Source organism: Filicampus tigris, chromosome 10 (assembly GCF_054856515.1).
Source record: "Filicampus tigris isolate MCC_2025a chromosome 10, RoL_Ftig_1.0, whole genome shotgun sequence".
Classification (NCBI taxonomy): Eukaryota; Metazoa; Chordata; class Actinopteri; order Syngnathiformes; family Syngnathidae; genus Filicampus; species Filicampus tigris.
Window position 1 is genome coordinate 13460001 of NC_141226.1, and position 24697 is coordinate 13484697.

The following is a 24697-nucleotide window of genomic DNA, read 5'->3' on the forward strand; positions in this document are numbered from 1 at the left end:
AACCATTAGTAATAATGCTTAATTAATACCTCTCTGGCATTTTTATTATAAACTTTGTCGTCAGATTGTGCACATGTACCTCATTTGAACACTTTACTATCGATGATAATTGATGGCAACAAGTGTGTTTTTTTTTCTCCAATGAGATTGTGAAGATCAATCATTTGTGCCAAAAGGTGTTCTCCACGCCCCACGGCCTGGAGGTCCACGTCAGGCGGTCACACAGCGGGACGCGTCCCTTCGAGTGCGGCATTTGCGGCAAAACCTTCGGCCACGCCGTCAGCCTGGACCAACACAGGGCGGTACATTCGCAGGTATGTGGGCGGTAGACTGGAGCACCGTGGTACATTTCCCAATGACACGTAAATGGTCCGAATGTAATCGCAGCCCACGTTTGTGTAGTCACGATACCAAAAAGTGATGCTTGCATGTAAAAATCAAAACATGTTTGCGTGTACAGGAGAGGAGCTTCAGCTGCAAAATCTGCGGGAAAAGCTTCAAACGCTCATCCACGCTGTCCACGCACCTTCTCATTCACTCGGACACGCGGCCGTATCCGTGTCAGTACTGCGGCAAGAGGTTCCATCAGAAGTCGGACATGAAAAAGCACACGTTCATCCACACTGGTAAGAGAGAGACAGTCTGGAAAGCCCCTTGAGCATTTAATTCCATGCGCTTCACATATATTTACATCGGCGTGCTACTAGTGAGGCACTAGATGTTTTGCCTCACTAGTATCATGTTGTTGTGCTAGCCGTATGCTTCATGGAAAAACGTGGGAATTTATTCGATCTGCTTGATAACGCTAGGAGGCAATTCTATGCTACTAGTAGTCCTAGTGATTTTAAAATTCTAGTAATTAACATCTGGCATTTTACTAATGGCGTAGGTAGCACACAGTTGTAAAATAGTGCACAGTAATGGCCTCATTAGTAACATGACCTGCTATGCTAGTATGCCAAAGTTGTCTTACTAGTGTGCAGAAAAGTTATAGAGTAGTAGAAAAAGGTTACTTGTAATATACAGGCCTTCTACTAGTGTGCTGAATTGGCTTACTAGTATGGATGTAACGTTTCACTGAAGATTCAATTTGATTTTCAGTTCCCAATTTTCGATTTGATTTTTAAAAAATCACTACCATGCTTGTCTCTGTGCACTAGTGCGGTGCTGCAGCCATCCACAAACGCAATAATATGCAATGATGTTTGGTGCAAGCGCATAATTTGATCTACACATTTAAAATGTGGTAGGCTATGCATCTGGAATGGAAAAAAAATTGATGGCATCATTTTTTAGGACTCTAAATGAGTATATTCAAATGATCGAGGTATGTTGTCTTTTGTTAGGGGTTGCTGTATAGGGCTTATGAGTGCTGAGATGTCCAAGTTCGATTCGTCTCGATTCAAATCGATTATTCGATTAATCGGTTCAAACTGATTTTTGATCAGTTTCCGATTAATCGTTACATCCCTACTTACTAGTGAGGCCAAAGAGCCTACTAGTACATGGGCCTTAACGTGAATATCATGGAATGAATGCTGAAAGACCCCGCAAGTGCACAACAAGCAGATGTGTGAATGACGCATTCCCTTTTCCACGCAGGCGAGAAACCGCACAAGTGCCAAGTGTGCGGCAAGGCCTTCAGCCAGAGCTCCAACCTGATCACGCACAGCCGGAAACACACGGGATTCAAGCCCTTCGCTTGCGACCTTTGCGGGAAAGGCTTCCAGAGGAAAGTGGACCTGAGGAGGCACAAGGAAACCCAGCACGGACTAAAATAATCGCTTCCATTCTGAGCCTTAATTGCACTTTTTTTTTCCATGCTGTTTTTGCTAGACAGACCCATACGTATACGTAAACACAATCGTGTTGTTGACTATTTATTATTATTTAGCCTGGCAAGACTGCACTGGGTGCTATTAGTCCTATTATGTACATATGTATGTGCTTGTATCCCCTCAATAAATTATCCCTTAAAACAATTCACGGTTTAAGATTTGAAATTTATGAATTGTTTTTTTTTTCCCCTGGATTAGAAGTCATTTTGCTTTGCCAACCCTTTAAGGAAGTACACAAACCAAATAATAATATAAACCGTAACTGGCTTAGTTAAGTGATTGTGTTGTTGAAAAAAAAGCTGTGTTGAGCTATGTGAGCCATCAATCACATCCCCAATTTCCCTAAGTCATATCACTTTTACCAAACAGAAAAAAAAACCATTATGTTGTGAGAGCCATCTGGTCAAAATCAAATATCATACCTATAGCAAATGCAATTAGAGTGTCATAAAGTAGCCTGTGAAGGAAGTCTGCTGGACTAGCGTCACTTTTATGACCAATATCAAATATCCTACAGTGCAGCAATTAAACAGCGTATCCACATCATGTCGTTTTTAGTGGGAAATGTTGGGTGTGATTTGTTTGGACACACATGTAAGATTACAAACTCTAAAAGTTCCAAGGAAGTGATTTGCGCACATCCCACCCCTGATTTTGTAGCGAATGCTGCCCAATATTCGTGTAGCATGACAAAACATACAAAAACAAAAGGGATACCTCACCTATGTAATCTCTTTGCAGCAGTAAAAAGTTGTTTTTTTCTATAATTAATTTGATAACATTAAATTGTTCCGCCAATACCAACCAACTTAGAAGCAAGTCAACCCAAATATATTTTTTTCAAGACTATGTTCCCAGCAGGCCCACTAGTTGAAACACGGCATTCTGATTAATTTTGCGTTTGTGGAATATAAATTAAGCAGCAAAATGCACTCGTTTTTAGCCATCTCTGGGATCGGCCATTTTGTCTTCTGTCGCCTGAAAATGACATCACAACTGCTCACAACGACCAATCGCGGCTGACCTGTTTTCTGGATCTGAGTCGTCATTTTCAGTCGACAGAAGACAAAATGGCCGCCCCCACAGATGGCTAAAAATGAATGCATTAACACTTGTTCCACAAACGCAATATTTATCAGAATGCTCTGTTTCAGCTAGTGGGCTTGCATAGAACATATTCTTGAAAAATTTAAGGAAAAATTCGGACATCATCGAGGGCCAACGCTCTGGCCCTGTGAGGACGCATTTGAAAATTGATTGGTTGATGAAACACTCCCAGTGCTAATACAGTTTACATGCACATACACATACTGTAACACAAGAAAAAGCACAAACTAATTCTTGAAACAGATGGAAAATACCTTTATTTGGTTCAATTAGAGAAGCCATTATAAGTGCCCATTTCCCTGATTTGTATTGAGTGTCTGTCAATGAGGTAGGAGTTTAAATGCCTGGAGCAGGTTCAAGAGGTCTTGCTGCTGAAGGCCCAGTTCCTCCATCAAGGTGTTGAAATAGGAGATTGACGAAGGCGTCTTCAAGGCTTCGGCAACCACTGGAGACACACAGGACAACCTGGATGGTGGTAGATTTTTCATTATTTAAAGGGAAGTCAACGCAAACATTTTTATTCAAGGATATGCAAGCCCACCAGTGGAAACAAGGCATTCTGATAAATACTGCTTTTGTGGAATAAGAGTTCATCCACTCGTTTTTAGCCATCTCTGGGGTCGGCCATTTTGTCACTTCTGTCGACTGAAAATGACATCACAACTGCTCAGGGCTCAGGTGACGACCAATCACGGATGACCTGTTTTCTGACGATGAGCCGTGATTGGTCGTCACCTGAGCCATGAGCAGTTGTGATGTCATTTTCACTCGACAGAAGTAACAAAATGGCCGCCCCCTGAGATGGCTAAAAACGAGTGGATTTTGCTGCTTATCTCATATTCCACAAACGCAATATTAATCAGAATGCCGTGTTTCTGGAAAAAAATATGCTTGTGTTGATTTCCACTTTAAGGATTGTTTGTATTTAACTAAATTCAACAATACTTTATGCACCAATTAGAAACAACACTATCAACACAAAAAGAAACCTACTGTTACAGTGACAATCAAAATTGAGCATTAGCCCACCCCCCCCGCCAACCCCTTTGTGATCGCTTTTGTATTGAACCTTAATGTACCTTATGTGGCTAATTAGGAGGATGACAATGATTCCACATAGCACATGTCTAATTTGACACTGTGTTCCATCCCTGGTTGTCGACGCATCCGCGTAGAGTTCGGTTTATCTGTGGTTCTCCTCAGGTTCCCGTGTTGCAAAGGGGGCGGGGGGGGGGGGCCATCTATTATTCAACCGACTTGAACAATAGAGGCCAGACGAGCTCCACAGCTGCTGGGCAGCAGATAGACAACCACACCATGCCAAATTATTCATGGCGGAGAAATGGTAGCTTGGATTTGAATGGGGCCTGATGAAATCATGTGCTACCACTGGCACTGGTTCCTATACAAGTGTGCAGTCCATCTATGTTGAGACGCACCCACTGGATGATGACAAATGATTACAGCGCACCCACCAGAGGCCTTGCAGTACATCCGGCATTGTGGGCAACAAACAAAACTAAAAGGATTCTATCGGAAAATGCATGATCTTACTAGCAGCCAATCAGAGCCGGTGAGGGGGGAAAATGAAGCTGTTGAAATGTTCATTATTTTATAGTCCAGCTGCCAAAAGCAAAACGAATCATTGAAATCCTCCGGAAAAAAAAGTGGTATAATTGCCTGTGGATGCCACAAGATGGCAGCAAAGTTCCTTGGCACCAAGATGCTTCAAGATCACGGCAAAGCACTACTTTTGTCTGAATGGAGCTCCTCCACTTACTTTGACATAGAGCCTTGGCATAATGATGCAGAAAGATGGCGGCAAAGCAATTCTTTTTCTTTTTTTTATGTGCATTTCTTTAGCCTGAGCACAAAAACTGCAAATGGGTGAATTTTCGCGTGGATTCACTGTATACCTTTACTGTGATTTCATCAATGTTTTTATTGCTGTACAGTACTTATATGAATGTGAAATGCTGTGAAACAAAATCCATAACCATTTAAGCAACAGGTATTTGAACACAAGTGGTACAGAAACACACGTAGACAGACAATATAGAGTATTCAAAGCCTGGCATGTATTCTTTATCCTCCAAGAAAAATGACCAATATGACTACAGAATCGTTGTGATTTTGACCGTCTTCTTCTTTTTCTATTCACGCATGTGTATTACACTGCCCCCCAATGAATTAAATTAAAGTAAAGCATGAATTCATAATGCACGGACTGTTCAATTCTTTATATTCCATTTGTATTCTTAATGTATGTTCTAAAAAACAAAATAAAATACTGTAGAGTGCTATTTGTCTTGTAAAAGGGTGCGCTGGGGTGGATTAATGTCATTTCCATTCATTTGAACTGTGCAAAGATTTGAGAAACACGTGTCTTGAATTATGAGCATGCTCACAGAACAAATGAAACTCCTAAGTCAAGGCACAACTGTATTTCGACCTTTGATAGTTTACAAAAACACAAACATTGTGTCCGCTATTGAAATAACTGGATGTTGTTATGTGGTTCAGCTAGGACGTTGACGCAAGTTACTTGGGTCTCATAAATCAGAGCCGGTTGAAATCAGGCGAACCTTTTCCCAAGTGCCAGTTTAACGCGAATGTGTGTGTGTGTGTTTAATACGAGAGGCAAACAGGGCTGCTTGTGTGCTTTTCGTCCTCCTTCACGGATCTGGAGTGGGACAATCTGGGCGAGATAAGGCCACAAAGCGTGTGTACTCAGATGGGAGGAGCACGGAACTGTCAGTGAACTGCCATCGCCACGAGCACACGCGCGTTCACCCTCGCACGCCATATGGTGCGGGCGAGAAAAGATCACATGTACTGAGATGCAAGAGATTGATGACTTGCTTGCTTTTGTTTGTATGCAAAGCAGATTAAAAAGTATCTGATGAGTACATCAGTATGGCAGTTCATTTATGTTCATCACCGATGGTTTTTTTTTTTCCCCCGGTTTGTCCCAAAAGTGTTGGATGGGCTTGAATGCAAGTGTTTCCTTCACACCAAACTCAATTTATGCCCTTATGAGCCTTTCTTTTTGCACTGGGAAACAGAAAAAGGCATCCCCCCCGAACTGCTCCCACAAAGTTGGAAACAGATTTGTCTTAAAAAGTCACGATGAGAAAAAGAAAGCTGTGTAAATGTGGTGTGTCGCAATACTTTTGTGGGGAAAGTATTGTTTTAAAAAGGATACATATGAAATCCCCAAAATCTCGCATTATTAACCGTGACAACATATATGTCATGATTCACGGCACATTCCTCACATTCTACTGTAGTATCTGTGACTTTTGAGTGTGTATGGCTTTAAAAGGCAGGGCCTGGCCTGGTGAGTGACGTGGGTGTCAGCTAATGAGAGCGTGGAGTTAGCTGGCTTTTAAGTGGCTAAGCCATTCGGCACTTTTGGCCTGAGTTGTGGCCAACGGCAACTCACGAAGGAATTGCGTGGTGCAATAGCACTATATTCTCGACAAATATGCCGTGTGGCCTTGTGTTCCTGGAAAAAAATATGTTTTTTTTCTGCATTAAAAAACCCCCACCACCAACAACTTTGGATGTCAGATTTTTGTGATGATATGCCACAATCATACCGAAGCTTTTAACTGGACAAAATGGGAGAAGTAATTGGTTTAGTACGTCTGTTTGATTGCCGCTCAGGTCCTTATATGTACAGTACATACGCATATTTTTAAAGAATGACAATTTATTGCAAACTATTTCACCAAGACCCGGGCTACAGCTCAGGGACGACAGTTTTAGAAGCACTGACTTCAGTCGAAGGCACACTTACAGATGAAGAAGCACTATGGCGATAAGGGTCCACTCTGGAGGTTTGTGGATGATGTTGGTGTTGGTAAACCTGCGATATGAAACAAACAAAACAAAAAACAGGCAAAGTCAGTCCCCGAATATGACGCATTGCTGTCTTTGAAAGTGCAAAAGCCTGAACGTGATTGTTGGATGAACTGAAAGCATAAACAGTCGGAGGAAATGGCACAAACATGGCTTTGCTGTACAAGGTGCCATGATGTATGTTTCTCTGGCAGCAACGCATATCCTTTAGTTTTTGTTCAAGTGTGTCAGCGGGGCCTCTCAGCAGAAAACAAAAGAATTCCTGGAAGCCGAACTTCTCTTAAATCACTGACACAGTGATTTAATAGCAAACTTGTTGAAAAGGACTTCAACGGCCAAAGGGAACAAACAGTGGATTTGCTTGTAATTTTCAGTCCTTAATTTCCCACACATGATTTATCAAAACATCCATCCATTTTGTACAGCACATATCCTCATTAGCCTATCCGAGCTGACTTTGGGTCAGTGGTGCGGTGTGCAGTAATCCCTCGCCACTTCGCGGCCTCGGTGCATCGCAGGGTTTTCAAAAAATATTCATGAAAAAAATGAAAATGAAAAAATACAGCCATGTCGACAGCCAAATTGTGGAAAGACGTGTCGTTTCGTGTTGATGCGCGAGAGAGAAGGGTTCCCAGCATGCTAAACAAAGAGATGAGGAAGAGAGAAGACGGCGAGGAAGAAGAAGAACAGGAAAAGAAAGAAAGAAAGAAAAAAAAATAAAAAAGAAAGAAAAAAAATAAAAGAACAAGTAAAAAAGATTTTTTAAAAAAAGAAAAAAGCCAAAGAAAAAAAAAAAGAAAAAGAAGAAGAAAACAAAGAAGTAGTAATGACACTACCTTTCACTTTACACAACAACAAAAACAACAAGGGTTTAGAAATGCATTAATCCACCAGGATTGTACCTTTGGCTAAAATGCACCGCGGGATTCTAGTAAGACAATTTCAGGATAAAATTTCAAACTTTAACGTATTTATCAGCCAACGTTCCTTTGTAGTACCGGTAATCGTCTGCTGCCGGGCTTTGTAGAGCACGTTCATCTCACAACATGCAGCTTGGTATTTTTTCTTCATTTTGCATTTTTAAAGTTACATTTATTGTGTAGCAAGTATTTAGACGGGTGGGAAGCACGTCGGGGGGTTCGCATCGGCATAATAGAGGAGTAAATACCCCACCACCACCCCTAAAAAATAAATAAATAAATAAATACATGAAATTAAAAAATATAATAATAATAATAATAATAATAATAATAATAACCCCTTTCGCGGACAGTTCCTGTCCCTATTAGCCGCGATAAATGAGGGATTACTCTATACATGACAGGTCTCCAGCTAATCACAGGACACATATAGACAAACAAGTATTCATACTGACATTCACACCTACGAACAATTTAGTGTCTTCATTGAACATAACATTCATGTTTTTGGAATGTGGCAGGAAGATGGTTACCTGGAGAATATCCTTGTTAGCATGGGGAGCACTGAGATTAAAACCCTCACAATGTTTTGAAATTAGGGTTTGGCACAGCTCCTCCCTTCTACTCTCTCCTCCTTTCTATGAATTAGGCATCACTTCCTTGTTTTCGACCAATAGGGTCGCGTTGAGTCAGCCTGATGATCAGACTGTGTTGGCCAATTTGAATGGAAGATTTGTTTCTTCTTTTTTGCTTTGCTTACACAACTTGGACTGCTGTAATAACTTTTATTAATGATGTCACATCACCTCTTAATAACAGAGGTGGGCATTACGTCAGACAGACGGACCGGTCCGCCAGTCCGTCACGTTTTGCTGACGTTAGACGGTATACGGGAACCTTAAAAGAAAAACATTTAAAAAAAGACGGAAGTGGATTTTCATCCGTAATCATCACCAACCTGGTCAAGTCTCGACGGACCTCACAGCCCATCATTGACAGACGCCCGTTTTGCTAACGAGAGACGGAAACGCAACTTGCCTGTCTCACGTGTGTTTGTTATAACGGCAGCTTGGCAGGCTGACTTGACTTGAGTAGACTACATTGACAGTATATGTACAGTAGGAGGGGGAATGCACCAAAGAGAATCATGAGTTTGTCATGCTGAGAGGACAACAACTAATTAATAAGATAAGAAGTTATAAGGTAGTTTTGGCTAGGAAGCATTTTAATCCACCGGGATTGTACCTTTGGCAACAAGGTGACACAAGATTCTGGTTAAAGTATGCAAAACTTTAAAAGTAAAACTTTTAAGGGTCAGAGCAGCAGCAGGCTCCCACTTAACAGTTCAATAGATTGGCAAATAAGTGTAGGATATGTGAAATGTCAAATGTATGCGTGTCTAAATCCGTTTGAGCAGTAAGGCGACAATATGATGTACATAGTGCACTCCATTTACCATTCCAATCAAATCGCTTCAGATAATGGTTGGTTAGATGTTTCATCTGTTGGACACACCCCGCCCCGATTGACGATTGATGGACTGGCGGACATTTGACATTTACTTTTTGGTTCGGCTTGAAAAAATGACGGATTGCCAGATGACGGACAGGTACCCAGGCTGCTGACGGATAACGAATGACGGACCGGAAATTTTTTGTAAAATGCCCACCTCTGCTTACTACTCACTGCATTTACTAATATGATATATTCTAAAAACAATGTTAGATAATATAACAATATAAGACTGTTGTTAATTCCGTATTTTGGGGGAAATCTCAATTAGGTAAGAGCATAGTTGTATTACTTGCATTTAGCAGAGCATGCCTTAATATGAGTAATGACTTGGCATCGGTTGCTGCTGTGAAACATGAATACATCTCAGTGGAGGTGTGTCTGGTGTGTGCGTGTTGCACTCACCTGAATGTCCTGACCAGGTTGTTGAGGTCACTGGTGATGTCACTCAGGGTGAGACTCAGCGGGCCCACAATGTTTCTGAGACTGCGCATCAAATGACAGAAATACAGTACAAATAAATATACGACACAGAAAGCAAATCTACTAAGCCAAGCTTTTCCCAGCCTCGATTGATAATGTCAACCCAAACATATTTTTTTCAAGTATATGTTCTATGCAGGCCTACTAGTTGAAACAAGGCCATATGATTAATATGAAATATGAGTTAAGCAAAATCCACCCCGTTTTTAGCCATCTCAGGGGGCGGCCATTTTGTCACTTCTGTCGACTGAAAATGACATCACAGATGCTCAGGGCTCAGCTAACGACCAATCACAGCTCAGCTTCAGAAAACAGGTGGGCTGTGATTGGTCGTTGCCTGAGCAGTTGTGATGTCATTTTCAGTCAACAGAAGTGACAAAATGGCCGCCCCCCTGAGATGGCTAAAAACGGGTGGCTTCACTTTTATTCCACATACGCAATATTTATCAGAATGCCTTGTTTCAACTAGTGTGCGTGCATAGAACATATTCTTGAAAAATAAAAATATTTGGGTTGACTTTCGTATGAATTTAAGTAATCATTGAAACTTATTGTATTATGAATACACTGGGCTAGTGCTTGTTCTGGCAGAACCACCAAAACATGGCCCATGGTGAACCACCACACAAAAAGCCTTAAATGTTGAGGTTGGAGTAGTTTCAATGTATACAGAGCACAGCATTTATTCACAATATAGTTCAGATGCCTCTACCTTGGCACACATGATCATAAAATTTGATATATCACTCACCTTGGGAGAGCCAAAGTAAAACTCAGAAACTTTTTTGTTAATTCACATTCGGAAAAGAGGGCGCTATAGTACACACAAAAGACAAATATTTGCATAACAATCTATGAATACAATCCAGAAGATTGTAGACACACACCAGCTGGCCAGCTTCTCCACTGTGATTCGCTTCTGGATGAGGTGCTGAGCTTTGGAGTCAACCAGTGGCAGAGCTGGAGAATCACTTGTACTTTGGTCCTGGAAGGTCACCCGGTGAGACAAACAAACACATGACACTTTTTTTTTAATCATCGTGTTTTAAAATGTCTTGACAATGACTGGGAGCATATTAAGACACTGTTGTAAAAAAAAAGACAAAGGTGGAGGACTTAACTGAGTTGAGTCAGATTGAAGTCACCAATTTTTGGACTTGCTTATCTTAAATTTATGAAATATTCAACTCAACTGTCTTGGTATGCTTGAGACTCGACTTCAACTTGAACTACATGACAAGTTTTGCCTGTTTAAATTTCAAAACCTGCATGTTGAACACAGCGTTCCATTTTTTTTTTTTTAAGTAGAGTTGTTCTTTTTGCGTTGTGTGCAAAAAATCTGGCAAATCACCAGGATGCTATGACACAGACTGTAGAGGCCACCCATGAAGCAGTATCATGGGAAATCCTACAACTATTATATTTGGATTCAAGGAGTATTTTTTTTATTTTAAAAAAATGGGAACAAGAGAATAGAAAAATTCAAGGTTGGCAACTCACAGACAAGAGACACCACAATTACGATGCCCAACGTCACCCATTACTTTGAAACTCAGACAGTTAAACTACGTTACCGTCACAGTTCAACTATATTTAAAAAAAAAAAAAAGGTTTCATGTCGCATTTAAGTGAGAAGACAATATGGACACTCCTTTTAAAATAAAATATAAAAAAATTAACTGATTGTGAAAGTGTTGTTGAAGAATACCGAGACGGAATGCAAAGTGGCTTTTGTGTGATCTACGCTGCCACCAAGCAAAAGTGTAAGACTTGATTTCATTTGGACTTGACTGAAATTATTTTTTCCAAAGTAACTTGGGACTTGCTTGAAACTTGGAGGCTAAGACCTGAGATGAAACTGAAAAATCGGTGAAACATCAGTGGCCCTACTTGCCTCTCTCTGCCCTAAGTGCGACCAATGTTTTTATCTGGCGCCCCCTTGTGGCTACTAACTCACACTCATGTTTCTCAAGCACTCACCTCGTTTCCATTCATCCTCTCTGCCTCCTCAGGTACAATCCACGTGCCTTTGTAAAACTCTCGAACTTTGAGCACCATCTGCTGGGTTTCCCTTTTGAGAGCCTCATAGTCCGGAACCGCCGCTGTGGCTCTCCTTAGCTCCCCTCCTCCATTGTCCTCAGTCACATCATCCTCAAGGTCATCTTCATCCAGTTCCTCCTCCTCCTCCTCCTCCTCTTCTTCTTTCAGGTATGTAAAGGGAAAGTCGAGCGTACAGTCAGCACCGTGCAGCAATTTGAGGCTCTCCTCGGTGAGCCATTCGTTCAGTGTCACTCTTAAGGATTCGAGGAGATTCTGTCCAATCGGGTTGTGTTTTGCTTCAGGGGCGTGGTTCTTGAGAAGACCCCGTAACCCCGTCGCCCCTCTCTTGCTCATCCCCACCTGGATAATGTTGAGGCTCGGCCGGCTCTCTGCATTTACCTCGGTCGGATCTCGGCCGTGTCGTGAACTGGTTTCTTTTGGGTGAGGTGATTCAGTAATAGGAGAGGTTGGAGGTGCCGATGAAGTGTGGAGGCTGAGTGAAATCAGTCCATCTGTCAGCTCTTCCAATTTGGCTTCCTTACGCAATTCTTCATGGTTGGTCTCACGTCCAAAAGACTCATCCCGTGTACTTGGGTCTTCCTTTTCAGCACTCTGCTTTTGTTGACACCGTCTGCTCACTACTTTTTTCCTCTCTGCCTCTATCCGTCCAACTCGCTCGCCTTCATTTTTACGTTTGGACCGCTCACCCCAGTGCACCCTGTGTCTGCGTTCCCGGGAGACCACGCTGGAAATGAAGTCCTGCTCCCGTTCGTCGTCGCTGCTGTCGCTGTGGCCGGCTGTGAAGCAACGCTCCTGATGATCCTCAAGTTGAATATTCAGCGGTTGTTCAATGTCCTCCTCCTGCAGGCACTTTGCTGTCAGACACACCTCCTCACCAGAACTCCCACTGGATAAAAGAGGTCATATTTTTGATGGTTATATAGAGCAGTGTTTTTCAAACTGTGTGGCTGTGCCGCGAGATATTGTCAGGTGTGCCGTGGGAAATGATCTAATTTGTGTGCCTGTGCGGTCGAGCGCCTGGCAGCGTAATCATGTCTTTACTACATTGTAGTACTCTTCCACACCAGCAGGTGGGAGCAGCAGGTAGCCAATTGTCTTTGTTTAGAGACAAGCGAATTAGTGACGCATGTTTATCCAAACAGGCCCATGTTTCACACTGAGTAAGTATCAATATGAAACATTTTAAAAGGCTTTTTTCTTTGTGTTTATTCAATTCCTATTCAAGACTTAATAATATAATTTCATTATTCAATGTTAAAAAATGCTTACATAAACAATATAACACTTATCTTGTTAAAATAAGCTTTTTTTCTCCACAATTTCAGCTGCTGGTGTGCCGCGGGATTTTTTCAATGAAAGAAATGTGCCTTGACTCAAAAAGGTTTGAAAAACATTGATATAGAGTATCTCACAATTCTGAGTACACGCCTCACATTTTGGTAAATGCGACTGCATTGAAGAAAATGACACTTTTCTACATTCAAAGCCAATATACACGGTACAATATAACTGAGGCTTTACAACTTACACACACCTGCGCCCCATTCACAAGTGAGACCTAGTGACACTGATGAGTCACATGACATCAGGGAAGGAAAATGAGTGGCCCAATTTGGACAATTATTAAAACGTTTTTTTTTGTTTATTATTATTATTCTCATTTATCTTTTTTTTTTTACTTTCTATTTATTTATTTTTACCTTTTCATTGGTTCGGGTGGGGATTATATCAAAAATGAAAAAAATACTTTTGGATATGATGTTTGTAAAACTGGTGTAAATGTTCAATAAAGAAAAAGTTACAAAAACAAATAATTAGAACAATTGGGGGTCGACTCACTTTTGTTGTGCACAGTTTAGAGATTAACGGCTGTGTGTTGAGTTATTTTGAGTTGACTGTAAATTTCCACAGTTGTACAAGCTGTCCAGTGTACACTGACAACTTAACAAGGGCTGTCACGAACTAATTGTTTTAGCAGCGATCATTTCCTCGAGTATTCTAGGAATGCTAAATTGCTGTGCTAAATTAGCTGGAGCGGCTTTAACGCTCACCGAGCAGTCACGACAATTCAGTGGACGACGCTTGAGCCCCAAAAAGTATTGATGGGGCATACTTTGACGAAGATTACATTTGTTAGGTGTTAATCTACTTAAAATCACCAATATAAAGCTGTACTGTTGTAACCTCTAGCAGCAGGCATCCAACACAATAATTACATAAAAATTACATATAAAACCATATTTTTGTCCTTTATCAATCTAAAGCAACACCAAAACCAAGTCACCGGAAAAGAGTATCCATCCGCAGCAACAAATGTCTGCGTGGAAGTGGCCAAACATTGGTTCCGGGTGCCGCAAATATGGGTTTCAATTGTTGTGGTCGACTTTAACCGAGTTAGCTCACTTTTTTCCCCTTAGCCCTAAACTTGACATAGAAAGCGTAATTTTTTCAGTGCTGCCGCATGAAAAGGAAAAATAATAATTACAAAATGTGAGGGCTATATTCACCTTTATAGATACTGAAAAGAAAAAAAAAAACATACTGTGACGGAATGTTATCACTGAAGCAAATACATACGTGTCCCCTTTCTTCCTCAACTTGATTTCTGGAGGTCTGCAAGAAAATTCAATGATATTCACTTTATCGTTCTGAACATTTACCGTATGCGTAGGAATAGTAAGGCCACTAAAACTAAAACAACAAGAACAAAGTGATGGAATCAAGAGAAATAGTGGGGAACCCAAGACATGGCATGGGAGGAAAAACTAAATTGTAGCCATAATATAGATATGACTTGAGTACAAAATGCAAAGTAGGCGTAATGTGCACATGAAATAGTACTCGGTCGATGTAATTCTCATAATAACTTGGACATTGAAGTATTTTCAATAAAGTGGCCCTAACATAAATGCATTTCAAAATGTCATAGTTGTGTTTCAAATTGGAGTTTAGCACACATACCGCTCATCCTGTCTGAGCCAGAGTGGTGTCTTTGATATCTGTAGCTCAAATTCTTTGGATGCCTTATAGCAAAAGTTACTGCAAAAACACTACACAGACAGAAAGGGAAATGAAAAAAAACACACACAGCATGTTTGGGTGTGACATGTACTGCATATCTACCAAATTATTCTATTCTTCCACGTGGCAGCACTCACCTTGCGCTCTGTGATGTCATACACCTTATTGGTCTTAGTCGAGATTTTGTACTGTTGCTTTGGGATCTGTAACATAAACAAATTTAAGTATGACACCGATACTGTACATCTGGTAATAAACACATGATAACTGGATGCAGATACCTTTCCTAGTTTATTTGAACACAAAGGATAACCACACGATTTAGTGATGAATCTTTCCTCCACAGCATCTTTGTAATTAGCACTGGTGATAAACTTGGCCTGTAACGGGAAAACAATAACATATTAAAAACTATGAATTAGAAATCCCGCACTAGTCTAAACAACTTGGAACCGTAGAATAGTTACTCATGACTTTAAATTGGAGGTAAGGGCAAAAAAATAGTTCGAAACTGACACAGTCGAGCAAGAAGTCATCAGACACGCTGTCTTCTAGGAGACGCTCCACCACTTGCAGGGCTCGCTTCTCCAATTCCAGTCTCTCCCTCAGCGTCTCCCGGATTGCTTCCCTCCTGAAAAACATGCATAAAAACATTACAATACAGTAACTAGGCTAACTGAATGAAAAACAAAACAGCAGTTAATGTGTTGGCACAGTGATTCCTAACCATTGAATTATCCAATATCCCTTCATCAGTCTGAAAATGGTTACGCATTTGTTCTTATCTATGCCGGCGAAGTATAGTGACAGGCAAGCAATGTGGAGAATGTATTCTCTTTTGCAAGCCGAAAAACATTGGCTTATAAAGTTCATAATTCCTGTCTGATCTGAAAATTTATTTTATATATTTATTTATTATCCTGAACAAAGCACTGCACAAGTTGGTTAAAGAGGAGAACCATTTTGTAATCAAAACAGGTATTGTGCACAACTGACGGTATACGTACATTTAAATGTGTGTACTTTTTGTTTGAATCAGTACTTCTTAATTACAGAGTCAGAGTGTGAGTACTTTAGCCCCGACTTACTAACAAGAACAGCCTTCCCTTAACTTCCACCATCGTAAACATACAATTTGAGTCTTATCATGTACACAATAAGTGTTGGATTAAAAAAAATAAAATAAAAATAAAAAGTTTGGGGAAACAGTCACTGCAACACACACAAATAGAAAGTCTTTATAAAAAAAACCTCCTCGCTTCTTCTTCCGCACACAGCATCTTGGCGTGTTTTCCACCTGCCACGACAAACAGATATCACAGTGAACGAGGGGTAAGTGCTTTGTAAAAAAAAAAACCTCTTAAATTACCTTTTTTAGTCGCTTTCGAGACAACTCTTCCACCTTCCGACTCCATGTTGTTCCTGTTTGGTACGATTTCAACTCTGACCGGTGACGTCATAGAGCTACGGCAAGGCAGATGAGCCGAATTTTTATTCCTGACCCGGCGTGGTCTTTATTTTTGTACAATGCAGCTCAAGTTGGATTCATTGTATTAGTCGTCGTAACGTAGTAACTACATAATTGTAAATGTATGTAAGTTTTTGAAAGGTGTGTTTAGAAAGCAAGGATAGGATATATGTACATTTGTTTTTTTATGTGTACCTAGTAGCTAAGCTAATGATGTGTCAAAGCTATCATTGACTCGTCTTGTTTACAGTTACCAGTGAACTATAATGTTAAAATCTTTCGTTTCAATACGTATGACGAGCACAAGTACATTATTTATCCTATATTGTTCATCATTTAGTGTTCCAGGAGTGCCGTGTGAGGACAAAGAGAATGGCTCTGGATCAGTTCAGTGATGTGGTGCAAAGATGTGTGAGTCCAAACTGTTTTGTTTTTTGACCAAAAAAAGAAAAAAAAATCCACGTTTTCATTAAATCGTAATGAGGTTGTGCGTTCCATAATACAGTCGAGTGTTTTCCATGCTTTATTGTGCCATGGCTCGTGTTTGAGATTTGACTTACACCATCAAACAGAAATGTCACAAAAAGTGGATACACTGGTTAATTGCTGTATCATGGAAGAGCAATTAATTGTTCTGACTGTAACTATGCGTCGACTGTCTTAGAAAGATAAACAAATACAAATTATTTGTAGTAAATAAATACTAACTTTCTGACCAGTTAATTGAAATGATTACATTTCAATGTGAGATGTTTTTCATCCATTTTTGTTCCTCCCATCCAGCAAGCCCTCCCAGCTGACAGCTACACCACTGAAGATCACGACGTCTTTATGACTGCTGGCCGGTCATGCATCGAGGAGGGAAACAGTGCTCAAGTGCTCAGTATTGTCCTGGATGACACAAATCAGGTATGATAATATACGTTTCAGACCCACCCAAGATCAATAAATAGAAAGATCACTTAAAATGATTTCAATAGTTTTGATTGATAAAAACCTATTTAAAAAAACACTTTTTAAGGTATTCCTATTCCTTAGCACCTGTTGTCAGGCTTTGACTGTCAAGAAATGGGACTTTTCTTAAACATCCCATTGAGGAAACAATTGTAGACAAAACGTATTTGCGTCAAAGCACTTGATCATGCCCAACTGAAGTTTACTGTAAAACTGACACATACAACAAAAGTGGATTAAACATTGTATATTTAAACACCAAAATGTTCAATCACACGCATATAATTTTGTGAAAGGAACCCCGTTACCATATAATGCGAAAGGCTATAGATGGGCTAACGAAAATTAGCATGGATGTCACTTTAAACACACATGGAGCAGTAACACTGTACAGAGACTAAAACAATACTCACTGGTATCTCGCTGATTTGCGGGAATAAGTAACTGTTGCTAGAACTTAGATTGGGACCTTCTCTGCCTCCTCTTCTTCTATTATGTTGCATGTCTTCCACTAGACGTCAGAGCCACCTGGCATGTTGCGGCATATGTGATACCTCATTGAAATGCGCAACTCCAAATTTGGGTGTAGACTGTGAAAACCCAATAAAAAAAAAAAACAACTGCTTACAAATCCACAATATACAAGTACTGTATTGGCCTTTATCAATTCTATGTCTAAATGTTACCATGTAAATGTCTGCTCCTGTGTAGGGCATGGTGAGATGTATGGGGTGGAACCTGCTGCCTCCTCTGGTTCAGGTTCTAATGAAGAAGGACGACAAGAACCTTCCTCATTGTCTGGCCATATTCAATCACCTACTTGAGGTTAAAATAATATGAAATTGTGTCTTTGTTTTTGAACAGATGTTCATTTAATAGTTGTTCAATTTCAGATGTGCAGACCTAAAGAGTTGCTGATTGGCCTATTGGAGCAGTTGGAGCAGGAGGAACCTGTGGCCATAGCAGACAGCCTCCATCTGCTGTTGAAGCCTTTGCAGAAAGGTTAGGGATTTCATCGGCTGCTATATTGTCTTTTTCAAGACGCGCATTTTACACCGGAAAAATCTCTTGGCACACCACCAAACAAATGTCACAAAAATGGTTGTATGCCACTACTAATGCTGCACATTTGCGGTTCACTATTTGAAAATTGTTTTAACCTGATCCTCCACTACTTTATGAAAACAAAATGCCGCTTATTCACATTTTTCATTTTTTTTTATACAGTTAACCCTTGCATAGTTGGTGTTCAGGATTCACCATTTTTTTTTTCTTTTGAATCTAGCCTGCGTTATTTCCTAAAACATTTTTGCTGACTTTGTCCTCAGGTCAAAGCCATGTCTGTCATAAAAATATTGCTATGGTGCGTTCTTGGGGCCAAGGGATTATGTTGTGAGAAAAAGAGCCTCATTTAGTCAGGGAATGGTCTTAGCCAATAGAAAAAAAAAGTGTTTTGACACCATCTTGTGACATATATAGTACATACTGAAATGATTAATATTTTGTCGAAAATGACTCGCATGTGGTCTCAATGTGAAATATTTGTCGTTGAACACCAAGCTATTATTCTTGTCGTATGAATGGCAACACTGCTTAAGTGTAACTTCTGCCATCTAGTGGAAGAGCATTTAATTGTTCTGCCTGTCACTATAGGTCACTAGCATGGATAGATGAACAAAGAAACTTGATTTATAGTACATGAGTAATCATTTTCAGGTCAATTATGTGAAAACAACCAGTGGCTTGCTGGTTTTGTTTCACTACGTTTTGTCTTGATGTTATCAGTGCTGCTGCGTCTGGGCAGCCGGAAGACGTCGTCTTTGGGCTTGGCTTTATCCTCCGCCCTGGAGCAGGTTGCCAAACTGCCTGTCCCTCACACCAAAGAGCAGGAGGAAGACGACATCTTCCTGCTTGGTCGTTGCTGCGCTGACCTGACTGCCTTTGTCAAGCCTTTCATCCAAGAGGCTAAACGGCAGCGCTGTATAGGCGACTGCAAGCCCAGCGAAAGCTCCGAAAAGTCGGCCAAACTTGACGGGGTGTTACTGGATCAAGAGGAGCTGAAGACGGAGCTTCTGAAGTTGTGAGTTGAGGTTGAAGTTTCGCTTTATGCACTGTTGACCCCTTATCTCCAATTCAATGGTGTTTCCGTCCATTTCGCAGCTGTATGAGTACTTTGCGTCGTCCTCTTCTGGAGGTTCAACTCAATGATCCTGACACTCTGGCTTCATCTCCTCTGAGGGATTTTGCCACAGAGATTTTGGTATGTCAGTCTCCAACCTCATTTGAATATCCATCCACTCATTTTCTATTGCACTTGCCATCATCCGGGTCACGGATTAGCTGGAGCCTATTTTGGGTGAGAGGTGGGATCTCTGTGGGGAAAGTTCATTTTCTATGCAAACTAGTTCAAAGTTCAGTTAACAATTTTTTTTAATGAACTTGTTCAGTCCATAGTTCATATAAAAAAATGAACTAAGTTAATGGTTGCAAAAATGAATTAGTTCATAGTTTTTTTTGTTTTGTTTTTTTCTTTAACCACCCATTCAGTCCACATTAGTAGACAGCTGCAAATGTCACCCTATGATCTCATGAGGCAAAACTTAAATGCTCTTTTTTCAAATGAGGAATTAAGGACCGTAGTCTTTAATGTGCAAGCACAAATACAATCTCAGGTAGGAAATTAACTGTCACACACGCTCTAACTAAACCCCCTCCTTCATCTTCAGGCTAGCGTAGAACACACACGCCCGCTCAACTGGGGCCCTAATGAGGCTTAGCACTATCCAAGATGGCTGAATGACCTTTCCAGATGAGTGTGCTTGTGTGAGTGTCTTGCAGAACAACCTCAATGCTATAGGAGAGTCTACGCCAAGGCTCGTCTATCAGCCTCTGTCCAAGAGGAAAGAGGCGGTGGGCTTTTTAGAGGAGGAAGTGCGCTATCCCAAAGAGTCCCTAGCCAGCCTGGCTCACCTTGTGTTCGTTCATCACCTTGCTGCTGACACCTTCCCCTGTGTCTTCAAGTAAGATAAAGTCCCTGTAGTGTGAAAATAAATCGATTTGAAACTTAACACACCAATGCACCGAGTATTGTTGGAATGTTTTGTAGGTCTCGAGTCCAGGAGCCCAATTTGCAATTTACAAAGCAACTACTTACTCAACGCGTGTTCGTTTTATCTTTCAAGAAGGTATCCAATTTAAATAAAATGGCACACAAATCGATTGAATTTTCTCGTCAGTTTTCTTTACCATCTCTGAAGTTCAGGAATCATACAATGATCGGATCTGGGCAGCTTTTCCATCCTCGCGAATGCTCTCACCCGAGACGGGCGAGGGAAGAAAAGGGGGCGCGGTCTAACATGCAGCCCTCACATTTGTACTGATCTTCAAAATCTAAACATAATGTGGGTTGGTCTCCTCCCTGGCTGGCCCTGCCTATGGGGCCGATCTTCACCAGCTGGTACCGTGCTCAGATCAGGCCACGCTGACTTTGAACTGATTATGCGATGTGTAATTCCCAATTATAGATTCTGATCCTTCAGTATTATGCATAGGGATGTTCCATGCCACTTTTTTAAGACCATATAACAGTATAAGTACTCAACTCTTGAATACTCCCCCGTAGCAAGTAACTGATAGCAACATGCTATTAATAAGAGGTGGGCATTTTACTCAATTTTGCTGGTCCGTCAGCGGCCAGGGTAGCCGTCTGTCATTCGTCAGTCCGTCATTTTTCATGACAAACTGAATTGTAATCTTAATTCCGTCAGTTCATCACTCAGTCAGATTTGGCGATGTTACGATGAATACGTATAGCCGTACTGCATATAGCTGCTAAATGATAACCAGTGCCCATGCTTATACGGCGCTCTGTCTTGCAGTCCCGTGTTCTGTCTTCAGTGTAATATGGATCACGTCAGCCTCCTACTGTCCAGGTGAATGCATTCCACCATTCCTCCTTCAATATTGCTGGAGCATCTTGACGTCTCTTTTCTGTTCAAAATACATCTTTCAACATCTGGTGTTTGAAAGGTACTTTATTAGAAATATTTGACGTATGGCAGCACGGTGGGCACATGGTTAACACATTCTGCACACAGTCCGGAGGTTCAAGGTTTGACTTCTGAAATATTTGATCTTAAAAGCTTGATTTCCAAAGTCTTTCTTTCTTATGAGAGATTCCGAGTGTTTATTTGGATCAAATGTTTTTGGGCTACAGTTATTCTCATTTGTTTGTAAAATTACATGATAGAGATCAAATGTTGTCAAGAGTGTCCTATGTATATATTTACACTAGTATACAGGTGGATCTCGCTAAATATAAATATTGTAGGTACGTTTTTTTTCCCAGTAGTTTACTTCAGAAAGTGAAATTCACATAACACAGATTCATTAAACGCAGAAAAATGACGGCATTTTCAGAATGCCAATTCGTACTTCATTTCCAAATCAAAAATTACTTTGATCGTTTCATTTAATGTAATATTTTAATTCCTTAAGATGGTGAATACGGGCTTTTTATTTCATATTGATACGAACACCTGATTTGCAGCACTAGTTAGTAGAACTTGTTCACATCATATGAGGCTCTTGTCTGTACTATCCCATTTTATACATCATTTTGATTGATGTCATTATTTTTAATTTTTTTTAGAAGTGAAGAATTAAGGATTCAGAAAGGACTGGTAAGTCATTTCTTTCACACTGCCACGTGTTGAATAGACACAAACAAAACGAGTTGTATCCAGATGATCTAATGATGTGTATGCTGTGCCGCAGGAGCTTTATGAAAAGAGTCTTGTGCGTGTGGAGGATAACAGTTTGCCGCCAGAACTACTGGAAATTAAAACATTCCTCACTGTGCCTCAGGTGAACTTTCATAAAAAACTTTTTTTTTTTATGTGCAACAGTGATCCCAGTAATTTTTTTAAAAACTTTTTTATAGAACTTAACCAAGGTCATGACCATTTGCCCAAGACGTGATTTGGTGAGTGGATCATTTCGCAATCCGATCATTTAACTACATTATTAACTACACTAGCAGTTGTAGCGAGAGGAGAGCCAATATAAGAGCTGTAACGAATATTGGGAAAGATAGTCATTGGAAATTTGAGTAAATTTGTGGTTGCAGAAGTGTGCACACCCGCTTGTAATTGGGGATGTGACTGTGCTCAGAATTAACCACAATCAAACTAGTATGATAGAGCAGTCAGCACATAGCCGCCACCAGCTGAAGTGTTCCAGATGCCCCCCCCCCCTCCATTTAGCACTTGTATTGAAAGGAATAGTCAATGTTGTGCCTCATGTGCATTAACATCAATCCCACCGCTGTTCATTCGCAGAGATGCAAAGGTTTGAAGGTGTTCCAGCTAAGCATTGAGAAGTTCAATCTTGAAGCCAAGTATGATTTTTTCAAGTAGGTTCCTCCTCCCTGCCTTCAAAGTTACGCCACGTCATGTGCATCCATGAAGTATTCAAAGTGCTTCACTTTTTCCACATTTTACGTTGCAGCCTTATTCCAAAATTGATTACATGGATTTTTTTCCTCGGAATTCACAACACCCCATAATGACAGTGTGGTTTTTTTCCCTTTACAAATGTATTAAAAAATTAGCTTTTTATTATTGATTTTTTTAAATTTTACACATACAGGCGAATCAGCTGAATTTAGGACAGATTGACTTTTTCAGGGGCGAAATGAATTGATTCCATCAAAATAACACAAAGTGGAAGCACTGTGAATGCTTTCCAGACGCACTGTACTACCTTTACACCTGGTCACTTCATTTCAGGTTCATGCTGAAAACGAGTAATCACTCCGGAGTGGAAGGCTACATCATCAAAAACATCAGAAGTCAGATCGATGTGGCCTTGCGGGTGAGGCGGCTCTTTAGACGTCGCTGGGGTGTCATCTGGTGTCCTTTCTCTCATCACGTTTGTCTTGTCTTGTATGCAGCCTGGGAACAGTAACATTTGGTTTGAGGGGTTTCGCTTGCTCCCTCTGCTGCAATTGGTCTTCACTCTCCCCGACGGCCCGGAGACCGACCTCCTCCAGTACCTGGACAGGTATGGTCCATGTACTAGTGCGCTCGTGCTCCTCACTAATGAGACTATTTATTGCACTAGTAGAACTGAAAGGGCACACTTATAGAATGACTGTTGTACTAGTAGTATTTTTCTCCCCCTAGTCTATTTTTAGGTCTAGGTCTGTTTTTGGGATTCATCGGGCTAAATAGTAATTGCAATAGTTGAACTTTTCTCACCGCGTTTTTTCACCAGAATCATGGAGGCTCTGAATTTGCTGCGTTACCTCATCATAAGAGACAAAGTGACAGAGAACAAGGTGAGTTTCATTCTAACAACATTCTGCGTGCGACTCTTCACATTAGTGCCTTACTGAGGCTTTTACACCAAGTACCATCAACGTGGCCAACACTCATGAACAGTAGCATAGGTGTTCATCAAAAATTTGATTTTATTCCTAGACCACTACGCACTGTTTGAACATTGAACTTCAACTACATTGAACAGAGAATAGAAAAAAAAATACTTATTCAATTCAAATGTATTGAACAACGCACATTTTACCTAAATAAGTGTTTAAAAAGGCAACTGCGTTGTATGAAAAAGTTAAATACAACTGAACTGTGCTGTACTTAGCCGTGAATCTTTTGCTTACAATTTTGAGAATCAATTGTATAATAAAAAAAAAAAAACATCTAAAACTTACCAGTAACTTCAATTTCGATACCAATAATAAAATACTGTATGTGCCTATTTTACATTCTCATTAATGTGTCTCGAATTGTGCATCGATCTTACAGACAGGGATCTGGACAGCGCTGTATAAAATCGAAGACTCGTTCATGAAGCCCCTACGTGTTGGGATTAACATGTCTAGAGCCCACTATGAGAGGGAGCTCAGCAACACCATGGAGAACAACAAGAAGAATGTCAAAGGTCAGTCCAACACATGTACTTATTACGAAGTTATTGTTTTTGTAATTAAACAGTACCTTCCTCTTTAGAGACATCTGTGATTTCCGTGTCCGTCGGAGACGAGACCCTGCCAAACATGACCTCAGAGTCCCAGATTCAGGTGAGTGGCGGTTATATTTTTGGTTGCATTGTACTCGGAAGAGCATTGTAATGATGATTATGATTTTAATTCATGTTCCCCACCAGGCCCTCCATTCAGCCCTGCACACCTTCGACATGATGGAGAGCGTACTGGTACGAATAGAGGAGCTCACGGAGGTGAAGAGCTCCAGCTAAACTTCAGCATCGCTTTCACTTGGTTCATTTCACTTATTGGAAATGAAACATTTCTGTATAATGCAGTGATCTTAGTACCGTAACAGATGTTTTCTATAATTAAATTATGGACATTTGGAACAATTTTGAAAGCATTAGTTTGTAAATGTGTCGCATCGCTGTGCACACAGGACAATAAATACCAGCCATACTGTTTT

General features: G+C 40.6%; 3 protein-coding genes across 5 annotated transcripts in view; 2 read left to right on the forward strand and 1 right to left on the reverse strand.

Moving 5' to 3' along the window:
* The window catches only part of gfi1aa (growth factor independent 1A transcription repressor a), a 6496-nt gene extending 4514 nt beyond the window's left edge, over window positions 1-1982 (forward strand). The window contains exons 4-6 of the mRNA XM_086043290.1: window positions 177-314; window positions 461-626; window positions 1603-1982. Of these exons, the coding sequence (XP_085899416.1) occupies window positions 177-314; window positions 461-626; window positions 1603-1781 (483 nt within the window). The 3' untranslated portion in view covers window positions 1782-1982. The remainder of the gene's footprint in view (window positions 1-176; window positions 315-460; window positions 627-1602) is intronic.
* Window positions 1983-3176: 1194 nt separating this feature from the next.
* rpap2 (RNA polymerase II associated protein 2) lies at window positions 3177-16289 on the reverse strand. The gene is made up of 12 exons (XM_086044153.1): window positions 16176-16289; window positions 16058-16103; window positions 15323-15437; window positions 15088-15186; window positions 14944-15009; window positions 14747-14835; window positions 14363-14398; window positions 11705-12671; window positions 10612-10709; window positions 9647-9727; window positions 6748-6816; window positions 3177-3410 (listed from the first exon to the last, which is right to left on the reverse strand). Exons 1-12 carry the CDS (start codon window positions 16264-16266, stop codon window positions 3266-3268), a joined length of 1902 nt encoding a protein of 633 aa, XP_085900279.1. The 5' UTR covers window positions 16267-16289; the 3' UTR covers window positions 3177-3265.
* On the forward strand, window positions 16202-24695 carry glmna (glomulin, FKBP associated protein a). Of its 3 annotated transcripts, none has more exons than XM_086044156.1 (19): window positions 16202-16275; window positions 16615-16685; window positions 17058-17183; window positions 17940-18053; window positions 18122-18230; window positions 19014-19308; window positions 19389-19488; window positions 20067-20248; window positions 21107-21160; window positions 21880-21910; window positions 22005-22094; window positions 22171-22212; window positions 22568-22641; window positions 23018-23102; window positions 23182-23291; window positions 23505-23568; window positions 24050-24185; window positions 24254-24324; window positions 24411-24695. In XM_086044156.1, exons 2-19 carry the CDS (start codon window positions 16647-16649, stop codon window positions 24498-24500), a joined length of 1812 nt encoding a protein of 603 aa, XP_085900282.1. In that variant the 5' UTR covers window positions 16202-16275; window positions 16615-16646; the 3' UTR covers window positions 24501-24695. The 3 variants fall into 3 exon arrangements, with proteins under 3 accessions (XP_085900282.1, XP_085900280.1, XP_085900281.1); XM_086044154.1 differs by having other exon boundaries at window positions 16264-16396; XM_086044155.1 differs by having other exon boundaries at window positions 16269-16415.
* The last annotated feature ends 2 nt before the right edge of the window (window positions 24696-24697 follow it).

Coding starts and splice junctions, on each gene's coding strand:
- rpap2 (XM_086044153.1), bottom strand. CDS start 16,266: ATGACGTCACCGGTCAGAGTTGAAATCGTACCAAACAGGAACAACATG. Junction 14,399..14,746: donor TGGCTCAGACAGGATGAGCG/GTATGTGTGCTA, acceptor ATTTTCTTGCAG/ACCTCCAGAAATCAAGTTGA. Junction 6,817..9,646: donor AACCTGGTCAGGACATTCAG/GTGAGTGCAACA, acceptor TTCATATCGCAG/GTTTACCAACACCAACATCA.
- glmna (XM_086044156.1), top strand. CDS start 16,647: ATGGCTCTGGATCAGTTCAGTGATGTGGTGCAAAGATGT. Junction 20,249..21,106: donor ACCTTCCCCTGTGTCTTCAA/GTAAGATAAAGT, acceptor TCTGTCTTGCAG/TCCCGTGTTCTGTCTTCAGT. Junction 21,911..22,004: donor TAAGGATTCAGAAAGGACTG/GTAAGTCATTTC, acceptor GCTGTGCCGCAG/GAGCTTTATGAAAAGAGTCT.